The sequence below is a fragment of the Arabidopsis lyrata genome (assembly GCF_000004255.2).
Source record: "Arabidopsis lyrata subsp. lyrata unplaced genomic scaffold ARALYscaffold_8, whole genome shotgun sequence".
Taxonomy (NCBI): Eukaryota; Viridiplantae; Streptophyta; class Magnoliopsida; order Brassicales; family Brassicaceae; genus Arabidopsis; species Arabidopsis lyrata.
In genome coordinates this window covers 17669685-17686056 of record NW_003302548.1, presented here as the reverse complement: position 1 = coordinate 17686056, position 16372 = coordinate 17669685, and the positions used below count along the sequence as shown (strand labels likewise).

Genomic DNA, 16372 nt, shown 5'->3' with positions numbered 1-16372 from the left:
AAAAAAAAATAAGAACAAATCTCGAAGGGTGGGACTATTGTGCCATCTCTATAGGGACGAGAATTTGTTTCGTGTTCTGTTGATAAACGATTTTGATTTTGACTGAGTGAGGGAGAGGGAGGTGGAGAGAGAGATGGATTTGATAGCGGGAGAGAGCTCTAAGGTCTTGAGGAAACAAGGTTTCAGGTCACTGAAACTGATGAGTGTGGACATGGAACAAGAGCTCGGTAACGAGCCTGAGCCATTCGGTGCTGATTATGGAAGACTCGACAATGGTCTCGTCTACTATGTTCGCAGAAACTCCAAACCAAGAATGAGAGCCGCTCTAGCTCTCGCCGTTAAAGTCGGGTTTGTCTTCTTCTTTTTTTGATCTTGGCCACATTTGGTTTTGATTTGAATTGAATTGAACTTATGAATTGAATTACTGGAAATTGAGTTTTTTCTCTCTTTATAGGATATTTTTTTTTGTTCCGAGTCGACTTGTTGATTTAATTGGTCACTAGTTGATCCAACTTTGATTTGATTGATGATTCTTCTTGTGACTTGTTATGAACAGATTTGTGACATGCATGAATATATTCGATAATACAGAATTGGGATGAAATTAAGTTGAATTATGCGAGTGGATTGCGGTATAAATGATGCTGACATGCCTTTTGGTTTATTGGCAGTTCAGTTTTGGAAGAGGAGGATCAGCGTGGAGTTGCTCATATTGTGGAGCATCTTGCATTTAGTGCTACAACGAGATATACAAATCATGATATTGTCAAGTTCTTAGAGAGCATTGGAGCAGAGTTTGGGCCCTGTCAAAACGCAATGACCACAGCGGATGAGACTATTTATGAATTGTTTGTCCCTGTTGATAAGCCTGAATTGTTATCTCAGGCTATTTCCATTTTAGCAGAGTTTAGCTCTGAGGTAATGTCTCTGTCACTCTGTCTCCTCTATTTTAGTTTTTTTCATTCGTTTTTCTTTCCTTAAGAATTAGTACACGGTGTTTTTAGATTCGAGTCTCAAATGAAGATTTAGAGAAAGAAAGAGGGGCTGTTATGGAAGAATACCGAGGGAATCGAAATGCTACTGGAAGGATGCAAGATTCACATTGGCAGCTGATGATGGAAGGTTCTAAGGTATGTGAGGTCTTTTGTTAATCATTTGTGTAGTTTAATAGAGACTCCAATGTGTTCTTAAAAGACTTTCATTTGACTGCAGTATGCTGAACGTTTACCCATTGGGTTGGAGAAAGTGATTCGATCTGTTCCTGCTGCAACTGTTAAGCAATTTTACCAGAAATGGTATCATTTATGCAATATGGCTGTTGTGGCTGTTGGAGATTTTCCAGATACAAAGGTACTACTATTTTAGTTTATGACTATGATTATGTTGTACGGTCAGAGTTTGTTGATAATCCTTGTTGTTAGACTGTAGTTGATTTGATAAAGACACATTTTGAGGATAAAAGATCAAGTAGCGAGCCTCCAGAGATACCAGTGTTTCCTGTTCCTTCTCATGAAGAAACACGGTTTTCTTGTTTTGTTGAGTCAGAGGCAGCTGGGGTAAGTCAAATTTAACTCTCCAAACGTCTCCTGTATTATCCCGATGTCAATTTTCAAACTCCTAAGCTTCGTTTGTGGTCTTTAATTTGGCTTGTAGTCTGCAGTAATGATTAGCTATAAGATGCCTGTAAGTGATCTGAAGACGGTGAAAGATTATCGGGATATGCTTGCAGAATCAATGTTTCTACATGCTCTTAACCAGAGACTCTTCAAAATATCTCGTAGAAAGGACCCCCCATTTTTTGCGTGTTCTGTTGCTGCTGATGTCCTGGTGAGCCCTTTGAAGGCCTATATAATGAGTTCGTCTTGTAAAGAGAAAGGAACTCTTGCATCCCTAGAGTCTATGCTTCTCGAGGTCTCTACTCATTTCCCTCTTTTCGGAGTCTGTCATTTTCTTTTCCCGCCGCTTCATTGGTTCTCTTGTGTTTTAGGTTGCTAGGGTACGCCTTCATGGGTTCTCAGAGCGTGAAATATCTGTTGTTCGGGCTCTCATGATGTCCGAGATTGAATCTGCTTATTTGGAACGCGATCAGGTCCAATCAACTAGCTTGCGGGATGAATATATACAGGTAAAATATGTGTGTGATGAACTTTAATATGTGATCAACTAGCTTTCTGTCTTCCCCCTCTACCAAAATCTTGTTTATATGTGTTTCATCTTGCAGCATTTCCTTCACAAGGAACCTGTTATTGGAATTGAATACGAGGCACAACTTCAGAAGACTCTTCTACCCCGTGAGACCATGCATACTCTTTTTATAATGTAGTCTAGTTCCATTTTCACTATTAAACTCGTATAAATTATATTGGTTTCTCTCTGATGCAGAAATATCGGCATCAGATGTGTCCAAATACTCTGAAAAGCTAAGAACATCATGCGGCTGTGTGATAAAATCAATGGAACCTAAATCTGCTGCTACAATTGATGATATGAGAAATGTTGTCTCAAAGGTTAATAGTCTTGAAGAAGAAAAGATGATTGCTCCATGGGATGAGGAAAAAATTCCAGAAGAAGTTGTCAGTGAGAAGCCAACTCCAGGGTAAGCCCCGAACTGTAACTATAGGTTCACTGGCAAGCAAAGGCCACCCACTCTTAATAGCCTCATTACTTTTAGATATTGGTTCTATTGACTTTAGTTTTCAAAGATTGTCTGGGCCGAGCATAGATCCTCAAAAGTAAATACCTTTGTTTTATTTTCTATTTCTTATAGAAACTGACTAGTTAGGAAAAGCATGATAAAATCCTATCTCTAAAGCCTTTTTCTGAACTAAATGGTTCTTTTGATAAAACTGATGTGCGTATATTTTTACATTTCTTATTTCTCATCCGTGACTAATGTTCAATGAAGGAGTATTACTCACCAGCTTGAATATCCAGAAGTTGGGGTTACAGAATTAACATTATCAAATGGAATGCAAGTTTGCTACAAGTCCACTGACTTCTTGGACGATCAGGTGCAATATTAACTGAGAGCTACAATATTTATACATGTGTGTGTGTATATGTTTAGGCATAGATGGCAATGGATTAAGCTCTGAGCGTCTTCTTATACTTAAGTGTTTCCGTAACTTCATGATTGTCCTTTTTCTCCCTTGCAGATTCTTTTTACCGGGTTCTCATATGGAGGACTATCTGAACTCCCTGAGAGTGATTACATTTCATGTTCAATGGGATCAACAATTGCTGGTGAAATTGGTATGTTTGGTTATAAGCCATCAATGCTTATGGATATGCTTGCTGGTAAGAGAGTTGAAGTTAGTGCAAGACTCGGACCGTATATGAGAACGTTTTCTTGTGATTGTTCACCCACGGACCTTGAAACTGCTTTGCAGGTTCTCCTTCTTCCTACTGCTCATAAACGTTCATTTGCTAAGTTCTTACAGGTTGATCTTAGGCGTTTTTCTAACATTTGGCTGAAACCTAGCAGTTGACTTCATTAACCATAACATTTTTGGCTGAAACCAACTGAGGTCAATGAAACCTAGCAGACTTCATTAACATATTTGCTAACATCTAAATGATGGAGATTGAATGTATTGACAAATATTCCATGTGCATCCATAAACTGTTTAGCATTCTTTCTTCTTTTCCTCTAGTAATGTTTTGACTCTCTTTGGATTAAACTTGCATTATCTTGTCCTTAGAATTGAACCTTATTATACTTTCTTTCCAGCTTGTATATCAACTTTTCACTACAAACGTGATGCCACAAGAAGAAGAGGTTGGAATAGTGATGCAAATGGCAGAAGAAGCAGTCCGTGCTCGAGAAAGAGACCCTTACACTGTCTTTGCCAACAGAGTGAAGGAACTCAATTATGGAAATTCATATTTCTTTAGGGTATGATATCTTCTATTTTCAAAATGACTAGTTATTTCCTAGTGAACGTCCAGCTGATTCTAACCCCTAGTCTCTGATGTGTAGCCTATTCGGATTAGTGAACTCAGAAAAGTTGACCCGTTGAAGGCTTGCGAATACTTCAACAGTTGCTTTAGGGATCCATCAACTTTCACTGTTGTGATTGTAGGGAACCTTGATCCTACTATCGCGCTTCCTCTAATTCTTCAGTATTTGGTAAGTTAGATTACATCACTGCTGATACAAAAAAGTATGCTTGGAATATTGACTGAATTCTTGCGTTCGCTTTATGCAGGGTGGAATACCTAAGCCTCCTCAACCAGTTCTCAATTTCAACCGTGATGACCTCAAGGGCTTACCATTCACTTTCCCTACGAAGATAACAAGGTAAGCTGTATACTGATCTTGTCATTATCAAAGTTCAACGACATAGTATATTTTTGTTTGGCTTCAGTTTCGCCACTGTATAAATTTATGGTTTTCTAAAATATTGATTAAAAGTTAGGAAAACGGTAGAAGTTATATTCTGGAAATATTGGCCCTGGTTAGAAGTTTCAGAATTCTGATAGAAATGTTCGTACATCGACCAATCAGAGACGATGATACTGTGTATTTCCCTTGATAATTACATATTGACTTTAAATTCGCAAATATTGCAGAGAATTTGTACGAAGTCCAATGGTGGAAGCCCAGTGTTCAGTCCAATTATGCTTTCCTGTGCAGTTAACAAATGGAACAATGGTAAGTGACTATGCTTCATCACCTGAACCATAACTTACTCACTAATGGTATTTTCTTCTTTTCCTTACTAAAAAGATGTCTTAATGCATTTGCTTCATACCATTAAATTTATGATAGATCGAAGAAATCCACTGTATCGGCTTTTTAGGGAAACTCCTAGAGACCAAGATAATCCAGTTTCTCAGGTTCGAGCACGGGCAGGTATATTCTGCTCTTTGTGTCAGTTTTCTATGATGATCATACCAAACCTTTAGTGACCTTACTTTCCTATTAAGCAGATATATTCTGCTGAAGTCTCGGTGTTTCTTGGCGGGAATAAACCATCTAGAACTGCGGATTTGCGTGGTGACATCAGTGTAAATTTTTCCTGTGATCCAGAAATCTCCTCTAAACTGGTATGTCCATCGTTCTAACACTATCTAACGATTTCTCTATATATTTGGCTGCCTGTTGGTCACCAAAGCCACCTCTTTGTCGTTCAGGTTGATTTAGCTTTAGAAGAAATTGTACGGCTTCAAGAGGAAGGCCCTTCGCAGGAAGACATTTCAGCCATCCTTGAAATTGAACAAAGAGCTCACGAAAATGGCCTGCAGGTAATTTTTTATGGCCATAATAATCATCACAAATCCATCACAGCCAAAAACCATAATTTACTGTCGAAACAAAATTGATTTTATTTTCTCCTGTTCAGGAAAACTATTACTGGTTAGACAGGATTCTTCGTGGATATCAATCAAGGGTTTATGCTGGCGATTTAGGCGCTTCTTGTAAGGTCAGTTAAAAAAAAAAAACATTTTTTTGTCAATAGCTTTGATGGTTTTTCATAAACACAGTCTTACGAAAAGGGAAGAAACTTCTCTGTGGATTTTAGATTTTAGAAGAAGGGCGTCTGCGAATGAGAGAGTCACTTGCACCACAAACAGCACAAGCTGCATTACAGCGAATCCTTCCTCACCCGTCCAAGAAACAGTACACTGCTGTTATTCTCATGCCACAGAGATCTCGTTTTGGATTTCTTCCGTCTATCTTTAGTTCACGATCCGAGACCCCTTACATCCGTGACACCAAGGTCAGTGTTCATTTGTTCTTTCTCTTGTTTCCGTAAATGTAACATTGCAATCATTAAAATATGAATTTGTCTCTTTGGTTACTAGATTTTGGCGGGCGTTGCGGGTTTGGGTGTTCTTGTTTTTGGCATCTGGAGATACTCTCGCAAGTAGAAGTCTGAACTCTCCTTTGTTTTGTTTTTGTTTCTGTTTTTGTTTTTTTTCAATTTTCTGATTTTATAACCCAAGATTTCAGAGTTTTTAAATGTATAAGTGAACCTCAGCGTTTATTATGTAAGTTCCCATTATTTTTACAAGAATTTTAGAAACACAAACTTATTTGTTTGCTACATTGTTTGTGCTATGACTCCCATAGTTTTTCGAATTTTGGTTTATGCATTAAGACAGGAATAAGCTAATTCCTTCTCTTCAGCTAGCTCTCGTGCAGAGTCATCCATTTTCTCCCTCGAAAACGCGTCTATATTGAGTCCTTGTACGATTTTCCAACTCCCTTTCTCACAGATAACCGGAAACGAGTAAACCAAATCGGGTGGTATACCATATGAGCCGTCAGAACAAACACCCATAGAAACCCAAGTTCCTTTAGGGGATCCAAGGAACCAATCACGGATATGGTCACAAGCTGCGCTAGCGGCGGATAAAGCACTTGACTGTTTCCTTGCTCTTAAAATGGCTGCACCACGTTGCTGAACTTCCGTAATAAACTCACTCTTCAGCCAGTTGTGATCTGTGACAAGTTCTTTTACCGGTCTATCTCCACTTTTTGTAGAGACGGTTGCGTGATTGGTGTCTGGATATTGAGTTGAAGAATGGTTTCCCCAAATAATCACGTTCTTCACGCTGCTTACAGGAACACTTAGCTTATCTGCTAGCTGAGCTAGAGCTCGATTATGGTCGAGCCGTGTTAGGCAAGTTATATTTTCTTCTGGGATCGATGGCGCAAACTCTTTCAGAATCAGAGCATTTGTGTTTGCAGGGTTTGCTACAACAAGAACCTTGCAATCCTCTGATGCATAACGCTCTAAAGCAGAAGCTTGAGCTTTATATATCACAACATTTTTCGACATCACATCTTTTCTTTCCATGCCTGCTATCCTTGGGAATCCGCCGATCATTATAGCGATATTCACATCTTTACATGCTTCAACAACATCTGTAGTCGCGATAACACCTTTGAGAAGAGGGAAAGCTGAATCTTGAAGCTCCATTTTCACAGCCTCTAGCGAACTTGAAGCTGGTTCTATATCAAGTAAATGCAGAATCATGGGTTGATCTGGACCTAGCATCATACCTCTTGCAATCATTGGAGCAATTGCATATCCTATGTTTCCTGTTCAATAGAAAGTTCCCAATTAAATTAAGAACAAACTACAAAGGTATGGGTAGATAAATAAAGACAAATAAACAAAAGCAAACACGCTTTGTTTGGTTTCAGTTTTAAGTAAACAAAAAGACGTAAAATTTAGTATTTGGTTGACATTACCTGCTGCACCGGTAATCAAAACCCTTATAGGATCTTTCTCAATGTTTAACAAATTACACATGTATATTATCATTTTCCATGACAAACCAACACAAAACAGTAGAACCAAAACTTTCTGAATCACAAAAGTATAATCAATTTCTTCTCCAACTAACTCCATTTTTTTCTAAGTAAAATATAATCAAGCAACGAATGGATGTTCATGCTTTCCTAAGTTCACTTTATAAAAGCGAAGAAGACATAAGGAATCTATGAAAAGCTTCAAAGAGGACATAACTTGATACTTACCAAAACTTCGACATACACAAAATCTAAGTCATAGAACAAAAACAAAGAATCTAATATCTATGAAAAGAAACGTAGCCAAAGAAAGATCCTCAAAACTTTGTTTCTTTTTGGTTAACATGGGTGATTAATTAGTAGAACCAATTAGGTTTTTCAGTTAAGATTTTTCCCACCCCTAAATTCAATTCCCACTAGCTACTACATGGATGTCTGGGCCATTAATAGGCTATAAGAAATAAGAAAGAGTAAAATGAAAATGCCGAGGATAATAGTACAATAAATCGGCCCATTAAGGCCCAATAAATTAATTTTAGGGTTAGCTCAAAGTGCCGCATATATATGCTTACTTCTCAACCTGCGTCCCCTTTCTGTCTCTCGACGTTCTTCAATCCAAAGGTACACTCTTTCTCTCTGAATCTAGCTCAATTCTGCTTCCTTGATCTAACAATGAACAGATCTGTTCAATTTCCGATAAAAAGATTCGATTTTGAAGTGATTTTGGTTGTGGATAATCGCAGGTAAGTGAGTTTGAAGAAGTAAGTCACAAAGAAAGAGAAAGATGTCTGAGAAAAAGGGAAGGAAAGAGGAAGTGGTGACCAGAGAGTACACCATTAACCTCCACAGACGCCTTCACAAATGGTGACCTTTCCTTTAAACCCTAATTTCTTCTGTGCACGATGTTAGATTTCACTCTTTGTGTTCATGTTGTGAGCTGGATAGGTTAAGTTCATAGGATTGTTGTGAAATTAAGTTACTTTCTGTCATATTATAGTTGCAAGACTCTTAGACTTACTTTGGTATGATCAAGTTAATCTTTTTCTAAATGTAATCAGACGTTTAATCCATAGAAAGAGATCTTGTACTGATTGTTTGTTTTGGATTCATTTGATCGAAATATAATCTTGAAATGAAAGGATATAGTTCATTTGATATCTCTTATAAAACAGAATTAAGATTAGAGTTTGGTTTGTGGAATTTGTTATTTGGTGGGTTTGGTTTTTATGTGATTAAGAATCTTTACTTATGTATTATTGATTTGTAACAGTACCTTTAAGAAGAAGGCACCAAATGCCATTAAGGAGATCAGGAAGTTTGCAGAGAAAGCTATGGGGACTAAGGACGTTAGGGTAGACGTGAAATTGAACAAGCAAATCTGGAGCAAGGGAATCAGAGGTCCACCAAGGAGGATCAGGGTTCGTGTTGCACGTAAGAGAAATGACGATGAAGATGCAAAGGAAGAGTTCTTCTCCCTTGTCACTGTTGCTGAAATCCCTGCAGAAGGACTCAGTGGACTTGGCACAAAGGTCATCGAAGAGGAGGATTGAGAGAGTCAGTAGAACAAGTTTTGTTGTTTTTTACTTTTGTTGCTGTGTTTCAATTAAAAGTCTTGACCTTTCACTTTCTTCATTGTAGTGCATCTTGAATTTACTTATGCAGACCTATTTTCTTCTAGATGATTGGATCTTGTTTTGTTTTGGAATTTTCTTCATGCTTGTTAATTGTTGAATCTCACATTTACTCAAAGTAAATCGTAGGGATGTGATATAGGAAAAGGAGTATGAAGAAATGAAGTAACAAAACTGGAACGTGTGGCACGTGAGGAGTAGTGAGCTGCAGTACACGTGGAAGGAAGCGATTGGAGCTGTTCTTCTCCTTTAAAAGCGAATGAGTGTCATCTTCTTCATTATGCTAAATCTGAGATTGTAATCTTCTTCTTCATTTGGTTCTTTGTTTGTTCTAGAGAATTCTCTGTAATTCTCATGCTATTCCTCATCGTATTGCCGGAGCATCTCTCTTGAGACTCTTGCCGCGTTACTTGTGAACGTTGTATCCATTTATCCTTCTTTGTTTATTTGAAATCCATTTGATCTTCATCATCCGATTTACGTTATCAGGATGATCTGTGCATCAAGTTATGCTAGATGTCGTCCACTATTATATGGACATAATGACCAATATTTGAAGCCTAAATAAAATAACTACGTTTAACTTTGAATCAAGAGCTGTTGATAAGATGTCTTCAGCTTAGAAATGCAGCTGTGTTCACCATCGTAGCTTCTTCAACAAGCATGGGACTATTTGATTAGGGTTGAGCTTCTGAACCAGTAGTTTACAAGGCCACAACCCACAACGCAGAGACATACAAATTGTAGTTTACCACATAAAACCAGACGATAGATTGTCCGAAAACAAGTTCTACATTCAAAGAACAAATACAACAAAAAACAATAATACGCCGACTCTTAGATCATTTTCAAGTTTCTATTGTGGAACATAACTCATAAAACTCAAAACCCATAATATCGTTCTGAACCGCGCAAGATTGATGAAGATTTCAAGCGACGCGCATGTTTGAAGATAAAACTCAAGAAGTCCCTCTCTTCTGGTCCTCCCATGTACCCGGCAAACTCGAAAGTTTCAAGACTGTTCAACAAACATTTAGGGACGGAGCTCTTATTATTTTTCCAGCGAACCGGTTCATATTCCCCATAAATTGACGGATACTAAGATTAAAAAGAAAAGTAAAGGTTAAAACTACACTAGTGTGAATTTAGACTGCAAAATGGTCAAACGAATAAACTTACATCATCAACGAGGAGATTGAGGACTCGCAGGTTAGGAGAATCTTTGAGCAACTGGACAAGTAACTTTGACCAATCATCATTGCATATACATAGCTTCAAATTTTCAAGTCGATTGAAGACAATACCATTACGATACACAGTCTGCACAATAAAATAGGATTCAAGCTCAAGAAAATCCGATTTTGTGTCTTAAATAAAAATAATGAGGTAGATAACATGAAAGCAGATACCTGTATTGAACTGTTGAATATTACGCGTATAGAAAGGCGTTTGAAAAATGTAACTGATTCGAGAAGCTTCTCGGGATCCTGCAGAACAACAATATCTGCTTCTTCCAGCTCGGGCATATGCTCAATCAAATAGGACATACTTCAGATAAGGGGTAACTATCACATACGCATCAGAAGAACATAGACCGGGTATCTCTAAGGATAAACGCTGCAAGGACGAGACAATAACAACTACCGCTCTCAAATTGTCATTCTCATCTCGTACAATACTCAGATCTTCCAGAACAGGGCAGTAGGATAGAAGCAGCCGAAGAGAATCTTCAGTTGAATATGTCACACGTTCAAGTTGCAAAGTTTTCAAGGAAGGGAGAAAAACCGTTCGTGGAACATCCACAAGAACCTTCTCGCCTTCGAGTTTCAAAGTCACGAGCGATTTGCAAGTATACAAACTACTGGGCAATGATACAACATTGAAATGAGATAAACCGATACTTAGCTCACGCACACAGCGAGAAACTGCAATTCCAACCCACGGTTTCAAATCCTTAGGTTTTAAGTGATCCACGACAAAATCTAAGGCACAAGGTTTCTATGATGGGAGCTCTGTGTAATGGCAGATTCTTTGCAATAAAATCCCGATATGTCTGGAATGCAGACTGTGAACGATCAGTAATGTGATCGTAATCATCGTACTCAAGTTTAGGCAACCACATCCAAAGAAACTCCCATTGTTTGGACAAAACGCTAGTTGATACAGCAACTCTTGTTGGAAGAAACGATAATATCTTCACCAGTAATTCATCAGACAAGTCACTGATTTTAGCCATACCACTTCACTAATAATGTTACAATCAACAGAACTTAGTGTATTCTGACCCTGAAAACAAAAATCACAAGAAAACACCATAAGACTAAAAAAGATTACTAAAAAGCCAACTAGAAAAATTAGTAACAACTGAAAAACAAAGCGAGGAATAGAACAACAAACCTAGAAATTTCGATGATGAGTTTTTCCTGTGAAGATTCGGTGGAATCTCGATTTCTGCTATGAGAACCTAAAATCAGAAGCGCCGGAATAACTGAGAAGAAAGCATTTGTCGAAACTGTATATACGTTTCTACTCTGACTAGACTGAGTGTTTGTGAGCCAGGATTCGAGAAATGATAGGAGAATGAAGAAGAACTTAGTGGTTTATCACAAGTTATCGGAATTGCAGAGCTTCATCGTCTCCATTGAAGTGAAAAAAGTCGCTTCGTTCTCGCCGTCGATATCACCACCTGCAGTCACCACCACTTATCAGATCAAACCTTTATGATAAAAATCTTTGATGGGCCTCGTACTGGGAGTAAAAGATGAATCTCTTGTTTTTTTTTTGATGATTGATAAGAGAAAGTGCATAGGTATATATACACAATACATGTGAGCGAAACGAAGAGATAAAGTGAGAAAGTCTAAGAGACAAATGATGAAGTCTAAGAGACAATAAATGAGTAATGAAGTCTGGTCAAGAGTTGTAATAACTCTAACACTGGGTCAGTCTTCTTGGAAACTGATGATCTTTAAGTATATTCAAATATTTAGAACCTTTTTAAACTCATGCTGGAGTGATATACATGCACTTCCTTCTTTGTAGTACGACTTAAAATTGCTTATATAGTTTTTTGAAGTGACTTATTTTCTTCTTAATGATTAACTCTTATTATATATGCTCTTATCATCTGGAATTTGATCAAATCTTTGCTGATTAATTGAGCTGATGAATCTCACATTTACTGAGACTTGATAGTACGTTTAGACAGATAAACAGTCATAGAAGAAACTTATTACACCGACGTAGGGGATTCGGTCGTTTACGAGAATATTTGAGCATAAGGAGACGAATGTTCCACAACCTGATTTGGTTCTCTCCTTTGAAAAGACGATAGAATTAACCACATGATAACAAGGCAAAAGTTTTGTTCGAAAGCAAGTTCCACATCGAATATGACTAGTCTTTGATCATTTTTCTACAGTACTGCGACATAACATGATCAGTTCGAAATTGTAGAAGATTTCAAGCAACAAGCATGTTTGAAGATAAAACTCAAGAAATCCCTCTCTTCTTGTCTTCCCTTGTACCCTGAAAACTCGAAAGTTTCAAGACTCTTCAACAAACATTTAGGGAGAGAGATCCCTTCAGGACTAGTCAAATCGTGGATATTAATGTCTGGTTGATACTCCTCAAAACGTGGAAAAATCTGAGACAACAACATGATAATATATATATAGAGTTAAGATTCCACCATAAAGTTGTTTTAGACTGATAAAATATTTAGCCAAGAAACTTACATGGACGTAGATATTTAGGACTCGGAGTTTAGGTGAATCTTTGAGCATCCGGACAAGTAACTTGGACCAATAATCTTTTCTTATAAATAGCTTCAGATGTTCAAGTTGGTTGAAGACAATACCAGCATCATACACGGGCTGCACACGTGGATAGGAAAAGCACCAGATTAATCAGTGTAAAAAGTAATATAATGCAATTGAATAGATTGAAATATATATTACCTCTTTGTTAATCCTGAAGCCTACTTGTAATGAAAGACGTTTGACAGAGGTGATTGATACGAGAAGCTTCTCGATATTTTGCTTAACATTGATATCTGCCTCTTCCAGCTCTGGCATATGCTCAATCAAATAGGAGAGACTATCTCTAGGATCCACAACTTTGAAATACTTCAACGAAGGTGTAACAATCATATACGCATCAGAAGAACATCCACTGTCTATAATTAAAGATAAACGCTGCAAGGACGAGACAATAACAACTAACGCTCTCACATTGTCATTATGACATCGTTCAATACTCAGATCTTCCAGAACAGGGCAATGCGATAGAAGCAGTCCAAGAGAATCTTCCTTCAAATATTTCACCCATCTAAGTCGCAAAGTTTTCAAGGAAGGGAGACAAACCGTTGGAGGAACATCCACAAGAATCTTATAGCCTTCAAGTTTCAAAGTCACAAGCGATTTGCAGGTATACAAAATACTGGGCAATAACAAACCAGGTTCTTTATAGAAATGAAAATAGATACTTAGCTCCCGCACGCAGCGAGAAACTGCAATTCCAGCCCACGATTTTACATCCTCAGGTTTAACTAATTCACTACAAAACCTAAGCCTAAGGTCCAGGCTCTCTATGATAGGAGCTCTATGTAATGGCAGATTCTTGTCAATAAAATCCCTCAAGCGCGGATACTCTGAACTACGACTCATGCTGAAATCAAGTTTAGGCAACCACATCCAAAGAAACTCCCATCGTTTCGACAAAACACTGGTTGATACTGCTTCTTTTGTTGGAAGAATCGATAATATCTTCACGAGAAAATCATCAGACAACTCAGTGATTTTATCCATATCACACATCCAATATAGTTTTACAACCGACGGAACTTTGGTTTTTCCGAACCTGAAAAAATAAGAATACCGTGAGACTCAAACAATGCCACACCGAGGAGGCGAGGAACAAAGACAAACCCTTAGAAAGTCCTTTGATATATATCGAGTTTCTAATGGGCCTGGGCCTTAGCCGGACTCAATTAGTTAGACCCACTACTGAAATAAACCGTCCCGTTAATATCATTAGCCCGACCTGAATGTTTAGAGATTTAGGAGCTAGAGAGAAACAAAGAAGAAGACGCTTGTTAGTTACTAAAACGCTTACTCTGGAGAGAGTAATTTGCTGCAGTGGACATCGATAGAGAAGATGGTAGAACTTTAAATCATCTGAGACCGCTTGCTGTTGGACTCAAAAGTAAATTTTTGTCAGTCTCCATGTTTCGATTACACATTCTTAGCTTTCAAGTTTATGGACCTAAAGCAGGTTCTAAGAAGAACGAGAACCCTGAAAAGGCTTGTTTTCAATTCATTTGGAAACCTAAATCCGGTCAAATTGGTATATAATCAATGAGAAAGTAATAAACACTCTTAACGGATACGGATTTAGGTAGAGTCAATCCGCCAATTTGACACCCTAAGAAATAAGACAACATCAAATTCTCGATTTAGCCGTAACTTCCTAAACAAGCATAGGACTATGTGATTCAGGTTGAGTTAACCCTTGAGCTTCCTAAACTGTAGTTTATGGGAGTATTTGAGCACATAAGGAGACAGAATGTTCCACAACATGAGTTGGTTGTCTTCATTGAAAAAGGCTTGAGTCGCAAGGCACACACATATACAAATGGTTGAAATTAACCAGACGATAGAATGATGGCAAAAAAACAAAAGAAGAGACGATAGAACTACAACATGACAAGAAGGTACAAGTTCCATATCTAGTTAAAATACCCCTGATTCTTGAACAACAAAACAAACCTAAAAATCCTTAAACGAATACAAATAACTATTTAAAGGGAGCATAACATGATGATCAACCCAATATTGATGTAGATTTAATTTCAATCAACGAGCATGTTTGAAGATAAAACTCAAGAAATCTTCTCTTCTTGTCTTCCCTTGTACCTTGAAAACTTGAAAGTTAAACATGTTGGAACGGAGCTCTCATGATTATTGTACCCTAAACATTTACACAAAGTAGTAGGGATGATCTCCGTTACTCTGTATCAAATTATGCTAGATGTCGTCCACTATATGGACATAATGACCAAAATTTGAAGCCTAAATATATCAACTAAGGTTTAACTTTTAATCAAGAGCTGTTGATAAGATTTCATGAGCTGAGAAATACAGCTGTGTTCACCTTTTCTACGTTCATGCTCGGATCTGTTTACATGATGTATTGAACCTTAAGGTAAGACAAGGTCAAATTTTCGTTTTAAACGTAGCTTCTTAAACAAGCATGGGACTATTTGATTAGGGTTGAGCTTCCGAACCAGTATTTTACAAGGCACATGAATGTTCTACGACCTGAGTTGGTTCTCTTCTTAGATAAGGAACTTGAGTCACAAGGCAGAGACATAAAAATTGTAGTTTATACGACATACAAACTTACCAGAGGATATATTGATATCTATAACAAAAGAAAACCAGAAGATAAGAAGACACAAGTTTTGTTCGATCGAAAACAAGTTCCCACATTCAAAGAAGAAATACAAAAACCATAATATAATGACGACTCTTAGATCATTTTCAAGTTTTTATTGTGGAACATATCTCATAAAACAAAAAACTCATGACATCGTTCTGATTCGCGCAAGATTGATGTAGATTTCAAGCAACGAGCATGTTTGAAGATAAAACTCAAGAAATCCCTCTCTTCTTGTCTTTCCTTGTACCCTGAAAACTTGAAAGTTTCAAGACTATTCAAGAAACATGTTGGAACGGAGCTCTCATGATTATTGTTCCAGCTAACCGGTTTATAACCCACAAAATATGACTTACTCTGAGATTAAAAAGAAAAAGAAGAGTTAAAAAAACTACACACCATATTGTGCTTTTAGACTGCAAAATAGTGGACGAAGAAACTTACATCATCAACGATGAGATTAAGGATTTGCAGTTTAGGAGAATCTTTGGGCAACTGGACAAGTAACTTGGACCAATCATCATTCCATATACATAGCTCTAATTTTTCAAGCTGATTGAAGACAATACCATCAGGATACACAGTCTGCACACACCACAACATAGTAACAAGAGATTAATTCAAACTCAAGAAAAATATATAAACTTGAAGTTGACAGATGCAAACAGAGACTACCTCTTTTGCAGAGTCGAATGCTAGTCGTAATGAAAGACGTCTGGAAGATGTAACTGATTTGAGAAGCTCTTTAGTACTTCTCCTAATTATGATATTTGCCTCTTCCAGCTCTGGCATGTGCTCAATAGAGAAACTTTCACTACAATCATCTTTAACTTTGAAATAATCAAATTTGAAATACTTCAAAGAAGGGGTAACTATCACACACCCATCAGAAGAACATACACTATCAAGTAAGGATAAACGCTGCAATGAAGGGACATTAATAACTAACACATTCAAATTGTCGTATCCAACTCGTTGAATACTTAGATTTTCCAGAATAGGGCAACATTTTAGAAGCAGTCTAAGAGAATGATACAGC

General features: G+C 37.5%; 5 protein-coding genes across 6 annotated transcripts; 2 read left to right on the top strand and 3 right to left on the bottom strand.

Moving 5' to 3' along the window:
• Window positions 1-18: 18 nt before the first annotated feature.
• On the top strand, window positions 19-6050 carry LOC9300553 (zinc protease PQQL-like). 2 transcript variants are annotated; one of them, XM_021029785.1, is made up of 21 exons: window positions 19-348; window positions 672-918; window positions 1005-1130; window positions 1213-1350; window positions 1422-1556; window positions 1654-1911; window positions 1988-2125; window positions 2222-2291; window positions 2383-2596; window positions 2906-3011; window positions 3156-3389; window positions 3731-3895; window positions 3980-4129; window positions 4209-4300; window positions 4573-4654; window positions 4772-4855; window positions 4933-5049; window positions 5137-5247; window positions 5346-5426; window positions 5526-5723; window positions 5809-6050. In XM_021029785.1, exons 1-21 carry the CDS (start codon window positions 134-136, stop codon window positions 5872-5874), a joined length of 3027 nt encoding a protein of 1008 aa, XP_020885444.1. In that variant the 5' UTR covers window positions 19-133; the 3' UTR covers window positions 5875-6050. The 2 variants fall into 2 exon arrangements, with proteins under 2 accessions (XP_020885444.1, XP_020885446.1); XM_021029787.1 differs by having other exon boundaries at window positions 261-348; window positions 677-918.
• LOC9302237 (malate dehydrogenase 3, cytoplasmic) lies at window positions 5967-7389 on the bottom strand. Its single transcript, XM_002864430.2, has 2 exons — window positions 7205-7389; window positions 5967-7051 (listed from the first exon to the last, which is right to left on the bottom strand). Exons 1-2 carry the CDS (start codon window positions 7362-7364, stop codon window positions 6093-6095), a joined length of 1119 nt encoding a protein of 372 aa, XP_002864476.2. The 5' UTR covers window positions 7365-7389; the 3' UTR covers window positions 5967-6092.
• A 401-nt stretch (window positions 7390-7790) lies between these two features.
• Window positions 7791-8969, top strand: LOC9300552 (60S ribosomal protein L31-3). Its single transcript, XM_021015875.1, has 3 exons — window positions 7791-7885; window positions 8008-8128; window positions 8535-8969. The coding sequence occupies exons 2-3, from the start codon at window positions 8049-8051 to the stop codon at window positions 8812-8814; spliced, it is 360 nt and encodes a 119-aa protein (XP_020871534.1). The 5' UTR covers window positions 7791-7885; window positions 8008-8048; the 3' UTR covers window positions 8815-8969.
• Window positions 8970-9556: 587 nt separating this feature from the next.
• Window positions 9557-11131, bottom strand: LOC9300551 (putative FBD-associated F-box protein At5g56700). The gene is given in 5 exon segments (XM_021010174.1): window positions 9557-9993; window positions 10063-10215; window positions 10305-10440; window positions 10442-10860; window positions 10862-11131. Coding segments are annotated over 5 exon segments (1194 nt in total). The 3' UTR covers window positions 9557-9777.
• Window positions 11132-12069: 938 nt separating this feature from the next.
• Window positions 12070-14150, bottom strand: LOC110224238 (putative FBD-associated F-box protein At5g56700). The gene is made up of 3 exons (XM_021010132.1): window positions 12855-14150; window positions 12633-12770; window positions 12070-12541 (listed from the first exon to the last, which is right to left on the bottom strand). The coding sequence occupies exons 1-3, from the start codon at window positions 13710-13712 to the stop codon at window positions 12335-12337; spliced, it is 1203 nt and encodes a 400-aa protein (XP_020865791.1). The 5' UTR covers window positions 13713-14150; the 3' UTR covers window positions 12070-12334.
• Between the last annotated feature and the right edge of the window lie 2222 nt (window positions 14151-16372).

Bases quoted from the DNA above. Each gene is read 5' to 3' on its own strand.
- LOC9302237 (XM_002864430.2), bottom strand. From the start codon at position 7,364: ATGGAGTTAGTTGGAGAAGAAATTGATTATACTTTTGTGATTCAGAAA. The intron at 7,052-7,204 runs GTAATGTCAACC...TCTATTGAACAG, and splicing joins TTTGATTACCGGTGCAGCAG to GAAACATAGGATATGCAATT.
- LOC110224238 (XM_021010132.1), bottom strand. From the start codon at position 13,712: ATGTGTGATATGGATAAAATCACTGAGTTGTCTGATGATTTTCTCGTG. The intron at 12,771-12,854 runs GTAATATATATT...CCACGTGTGCAG, and splicing joins GCTTCAGGATTAACAAAGAG to CCCGTGTATGATGCTGGTAT. The intron at 12,542-12,632 runs GTAAGTTTCTTG...TTGTTGTCTCAG, and splicing joins TCCTAAATATCTACGTCCAT to ATTTTTCCACGTTTTGAGGA.
- LOC9300552 (XM_021015875.1), top strand. From the start codon at position 8,049: ATGTCTGAGAAAAAGGGAAGGAAAGAGGAAGTGGTGACCAGAGAGTAC. The intron at 8,129-8,534 runs GTGACCTTTCCT...GATTTGTAACAG, and splicing joins CACAGACGCCTTCACAAATG to TACCTTTAAGAAGAAGGCAC.
- LOC9300553 (XM_021029785.1), top strand. From the start codon at position 134: ATGGATTTGATAGCGGGAGAGAGCTCTAAGGTCTTGAGGAAACAAGGT. The intron at 2,292-2,382 runs GTGAGACCATGC...TCTCTGATGCAG, and splicing joins TCAGAAGACTCTTCTACCCC to AAATATCGGCATCAGATGTG. The intron at 5,724-5,808 runs GTCAGTGTTCAT...TTTGGTTACTAG, and splicing joins CTTACATCCGTGACACCAAG to ATTTTGGCGGGCGTTGCGGG.